At 46.0% G+C, this 6000-nt stretch overlaps 1 protein-coding gene across 2 annotated transcripts in view; it reads left to right on the top strand.

The window, feature by feature from the left end:
• Positions 1 to 6000, top strand: part of LOC133356790 (lysozyme C-1/C-2-like) — a 62471-nt gene continuing 56471 nt past the window's right edge. The window contains exons 1-2 of one of the 2 annotated variants that reach the window (XM_061574475.1): positions 21 to 287; positions 2161 to 2316. In XM_061574475.1, coding sequence (XP_061430459.1) covers positions 146 to 287; positions 2161 to 2316 — 298 coding nt within the window. In that variant the 5' untranslated portion in view covers positions 21 to 145. Of the gene's footprint in view, positions 288 to 2160; positions 2317 to 6000 lie in introns of both variants that reach the window. The other variant, XM_061574476.1, reaches the window with a different exon arrangement.

Raw genomic sequence — 6000 nt, 5'->3', positions numbered from 1 at the left:
CAAACTCGGCGAGTTCCTCCTGCAGCTGACCGGGTGTGAGCGGTGGTGGTGGGGGGCTATAAAAGCCGGGTGCGGGCTGAGCAACGAGAGGCAGAACGAGAGCGGAGAGTGGCCGTGGTGGAGAAAACAAAAATAATCTCTCGCGATGTCGTTTCGTTCGTTCGCGATGTTCGTGCTGGCGGCGTCTCTCTGCGTCGTCCCCTGCACGCGTGCCAAAGTGTTCGCACGATGCGAGCTCGCGAAGGCCCTGCACGACATGGGAGTGGGGACAGACAGCCTCGGCGACTGTGAGAGCTTCACCCACACACCTCCACTACCAACATTCCGAGCCAGAGACGGGCGTTGATCGAGGATCTGGGGTTGTTTTGTGGTGGTTGTTCTTGTTGCTGTTCTGACGGTCGCCATCAAAATCCCAGGTTTTTTTTTGTTCAATCCGCCAGCAGTGGTCTCTTTGTTTTCGGCCTCACTTTTGCACGTCACGTCGGGCAGTTGCATTCGTTTGGTTGAGATGGTAATGTGTGGGACGGTAAATCATCCAGATGGTGACTTAACGAGATGCTAATTGATTGAGATGGTTATTGATCGAGGCGCTATTTGATTGCGATGGTCATTGATTGAGATGGTCATTGATTGGGGTGGTAACTAATTGGGATGGTAATCGACTGCGATGGTAATTGAATGGTCGACAATGCAGTGTGCCAGCACCATTTAATAATTTGCCTTTTCAATGCAAATGTGTTTGATTATTTAGCAGCAAATACGTTGTGATCATTGAAGGGCTTTGTCTTGCTGAGTAGCCACTATTCGTCGAACTATTTACGGTTCAATTTATAAACTAAACTATCTTGATTTGAAGCTTTCGTGAATGCAGGAATCCACACTCTTTTGTTCTTTTGGTAAAGTCACGTAGGTATAAAATAAAATAAAACAAATCACGACGTTTCGATCGCAACACGAGCAATTTTCATCAGGTGGAACAACCTCATCAACCACAGCTCTCTCGTCTACTTCAGCATTTTTTGCTGTGGTTGTGTCCCACCTGATGAAGCTTCTACACTATGGGGACCTCATTTGCCAGTAAAAATATGATAATTGGTTCTTTACCCTTCTATCTTTTGGCGTCATCTGGTCCAACCCATATGAGACTAGGCTCGAAGGAAAGCTGTCTCGGGTGTGGACCAATCAACTTCAAGGACAGTGCACATTATCAGAGTTATGTTCTTTTGTTTGTATTATGACTGCAGGTATTGCGGTCTATGCAAACATGACTCCTTGCAAAAAGGTGTCAGTTTTGTTGCCAGATAGAAGGGTAAAGAACCAATTATCTGATGAAGCTTGCTTGTGTTGCGATCGAAACGTCGTGATTTGTTTCACTAACCAGGGCGGCCAAGCGGATTCGAACCGCAGACTTCTGCAACAAGCGGCGAAACGCGCGACCGCTTAACTACTGTATTCTAATTTTACCAAAGCTATGTAGCTCTTGTTCGTAAGCAACCTGCCCATTATTGATAGTTGAACGAAGTGGCTTATTGTGTGTACATTTCTAAACGTGGAGGGAAAACCCGAAGGACCCCGGAGAAAACTCTTCTGGACAACGAGACAAGCAAACTCCACATATACAGGCGTCACCCAGCCACTCACCCACTCACTCGCTCACCCAACCACTCGCTCACCACGGGTGAGTTAAAGAGATACTCTCACACGGGACAGTGGGTTTCTCCCACGCGCTGTTAGCTCACCCCTGGGGAGGATGTTGTGGTTCACTCGCTGGTGGTGGTGGTGAGCGGTGGTGGTGAGCGGTGGTGGTGAGCGGTGGTGGTGAGCGGTGGTGGTGAGCGGTGGTGGTGAGCGATGGTGGTGAGCGATGGTGTGGCAATTACCACTACGCTGCGCTACGAATCCGGTGACCCGAGTTCGATTCCCGCTCGCGGCCAACACCACCGGTGGTTATCTGAACCGGTCCTGGGCCTCCCCTAGGTCGACTCAACCTCAAACGAGTACCTGGCGCGGTGTGTAAACATCGCCACTGCGGAGACAAAGGCAGCCGGGCGTGGTGCAGGCCACCCACCCCCTCGTGTGTCACGGTGCCGGCCTTGGTAGGCGCTGCTGCTCGCTAAAGGGTATGCATGGCGGGGGTTGATGTTTGTCTTTGGTGCCCAGGGGTGTGTTTGGCTTTCGCCGAGAGCAGCTACAGCACGGCGGCCACACACCGCAACCCCAACGGCTCCACGGACTACGGCATCTTCCAGATCAACAGCAAGTGGTGGTGCGACAACGGCACCAAGGGGCACAACGCGTGCCAAGTCAAGTGCTCCGGTGACGTCCTCCTGCAGTCGTCATCATCGCCATTGTCTTCATTACCGTCATCATAATCGTCATCATCGCCATTGTCTTCATTACCGTCATCATAATCGTCATCATTGCCATTGTCTTCATTACCGTCATCATAATCGTCATCATCGCCATTGTCTTCATTACCGTCATCATAATCGTCGTCATTGCCATTGTCTTCATTACCGTCATCATAATCGTCATCATCGCCATTGTCTTCATTACCGTCATCATAATCGTCATCATCGCCATTGTCTTCATTACTGTCATCATAATCGTCATCATTGCCATTGTCTTCATTACCGTCATCATAATCGTCATCATTGCCATTGTCTTCATTACCGTCATAATCGTCGTCATTGCCATTGTCTTCATTACCGTCATCATAATCGTCATCATTGCCATTGTCTTCATTACCGTCATCATAATCGTCATCATTGTCATTGTCTTCATTACCGTCATCATAATCGTTATCATTGCCATTGTCTTCATTACCGTCATCATAATCGTCATCATTGCCATTGTCTTCATTACCGTCATCATAATCGTCATCATTGCCATTGTCTTCATTACCGTCATCATAATCGTCATCATTGCCATTGTCTTCATTACCGTCATCATAATCGTCATCGCCATTATGCTCGTCATTGTCTTCATTATCGCCATAATCATCGCCATCGTCGTCAGTCACAGTCTATTGCTCACTCTGGCTCCTCTCTGAGTGGACTCTATCTGCTCTCCCCCTTCTCTCCGTGGCTTTCCTCCGTGCCCTCTGATCCTCTCGTACCTCGGCCAGATCACGGCGCCATGTGCCCGGCGCTCGGCCACACACACTGCTACTGATACTCCTGCTGTTATGGAGTGACTCGTGCAACCATCTATGGCTGCAAAGTTTGGTTGTACATGTTATGTATATCGTTTATTGTTAAATTTGAATCACAGTTCCTATGATCACTGTTACATTGTTTTTATAGCTTTATTTTGGTGATTTTGAAAACGGTTTGGTCTAGCCATGTTTGTTGTAGTACAGCGTTAGCCTGATAACTTTAGTCTATATTGTCTAATGGTTGTTATTGTTTGACATGCATCCCACTTGGATTTTTGCACACACCGTTGATATACGGTGCTTTTTCTGGAAGACTTTGCAGGAATAGGATGATCAATTCATAGAATTGACCCAACTTCCTCAGCTACAAAAACTCTCTGAAAAAGTAAAACATCTTCTTTAGAAGGTGTTTTACTAAACATTGCCTGCTTCAAAACATCCTGGCCAGCCTACCGCAGCTGGCGGAATCCCATACTTGCGGTCTAAAAGCAAAAAGAAAAACAAATGAAATGACCAAGACCAAAGTGATACCACTCACTGTTGGCGCCTGGAATATGTGAACTTTGATGGACACATCTGGATCAAAAAGACCTGAGAGACGCACCGCCCTCGTGGGCAGAGAGCTAGCAAGATACAACGTGGATGTTGCTGCCCTTAGTGAGACCCGACTGGCCAATACTTGACAGGTGCTTGAAGTGGGTGCAGGTTACACATTCTTCTGGAGCGGACGAGGCCAGGAGGAGAGACGTGATGCTGGTGTTGGTTTTGCAGTAAAAAAACACCTGGTCAACCAACTGGCAAGCCAACCCAAGGGGATAAACGACCGTTTAATGACCTTACAGCTCCACCTATTGGGTAAAAAGGTGGCCACCATCATCAGTGCCTATGCCCCTACCATGACCAACTCTGACGAGGTCAAAACCAAGTTTTATAATGACCTGGAAGTCATTATTGCTGCCACAGCCAGCTCTGACAAACTCCTGATACTTGGTGACTTCAATGCCAGAGTTCGGAAGTGACCATCAATCATGGAATGGAGTCATAGGTGCGCACGGAATTGGAAAATGTAACAGCAACAGTCTTCTGCTGCTGCTGAAAACATGCTCTGAATTTGACCTGCTCACCACCAACACGATATTCCAACTACCAAAGCGCAAGAAACTTCATGGATGCATCCTCGTTCACACACCACTGTCCACGTGATTGGCTACGTCGTCATGAGGAGGAGCAACCGGCACGATGTCAGGGTGACCAAGGCGATGTGTGGTGCTGAATGTTGGACTGACCATCGTCTCATCATCTCCAAACTTAACATCCGGATTAAGCCTCCCAGACGCCCACAAGGAAAAAGACATGTCGAGCGTCTTAACATCACTCGCCTTCAACAGGAACACACCAGACTAGCCTTTGTTGAGGCTCTAGACCAGGGGTCCTCAAACTTTTTAAACAGGGGGCCAGTTCACTGTCCCTCAGACCGTTGGAGGGCCGGACTATAGTTAAAAAGAACTATGAACAAATTCCTATGCACACTGCATATATCTTATTTTGAAGTGAAGAAACAAAACAGGAACAAATACAATATTTAAAATGAAGAACAAGTAAAGTTAAATCAACAAACTTGCCAGTATTTCAATGGGAACTATGAGCCTGCTTTTGGCTAATGAGATGGTCAATGTCCGGTTCCATATTTGTCACTGATAGTCGTAACAAGTGATGCAAGTGTGCATCCGTTAGTCTAGATATGATTGGAGATTTCAAATGTTTCATTCTGAAAAAAGTCTGTTCACAGACATAAGTGCTGCCAAAGATGGTTGCCATTTTGAGTGCATGGTTCCTGAGATGAGGATATGTCTCAGAGGGGAGAGATGCATAGAAATTATGAAGGCTGCTTGACTTGAATGCGTCTTTCAGAGAGTCACAATTCTGCAGTTCAGCCAGTTCCATATGGTAAATTGTATCCACATTTTCAATGTCAATAGAAAATGGGTTACAGAAAAGCTGTATGTCCTGTTCATGGAGATGAAGCTCTTTAAATATAAATTGGAACTCCTTTCGCAATTTTTACAGTGAATCCACACATGTTTTGTTTGGGAATGCAACCAATAGTTTTTTCCACTAACAGATTTTGAGTTGTGGGGAGATGGCAGAAGTTTTCCTCCTTCACTTGTTTGATGAGGAGGCCTAATTTTACTTCAAATGCTTTGACATGTGATTGCATATCACAGATGAGCTTCCCCTTTCCTTGAAGATGCACATTGAAACTGTTGAGTAGCTCTGTTACATCTGTCAGAAAGGCAAGGTGCCATTTCCATTCTGCATCATTGAGCTCTGGTACTTTTTTGTTTTTTGAAAGCAGAAAAGCTGTAATCTGTGGAAGTAAGTCATAGAAACGTTTCAAAACTCTCCCTCGACTCAGCCAACGGACTTCTGTGTGGTACAGAACATCTTCATAGTCAACATTTAGCTCAGACAAAAATTCCTGAAATTGTCTGTGGTTTAGTCCATGAGCTCTAATGAATTTCGATTTAAAGCTTTCATGACTGCAGGGTTTCATCTTCTTGGTTCTTTCGGTAAAGTCACGTAGAAGGGAAGTAATAAAATAATAAAAATAAAACATAATACAATAATTCTCACGACGTTTCGGCCACAACGCAAGCAGCCGTCCTCAGGTGAAAACCAGGTCTGTCGAGACGACAGCGTCTGAATGAAACAGCACACGAGCTTGGAGCATATATATAAGCTGGGTTGGAAGGGGGGGGAAAGGGCGCCTTGACAAAATATTTTGCATATCAAGAGGAATTTAGCATATTTATTGGAAATGCAGGAATGTGATTAGTACTACA

Source organism: Lethenteron reissneri, chromosome 55 (genome assembly GCF_015708825.2).
Source record: "Lethenteron reissneri isolate LAM-NWPU_2019-01 chromosome 55, ASM1570882v1, whole genome shotgun sequence".
NCBI classification, from domain to species: domain Eukaryota; kingdom Metazoa; phylum Chordata; class Hyperoartia; order Petromyzontiformes; family Petromyzontidae; genus Lethenteron; species Lethenteron reissneri.
This window is presented reverse-complemented; position numbering and strand designations above follow the sequence as displayed.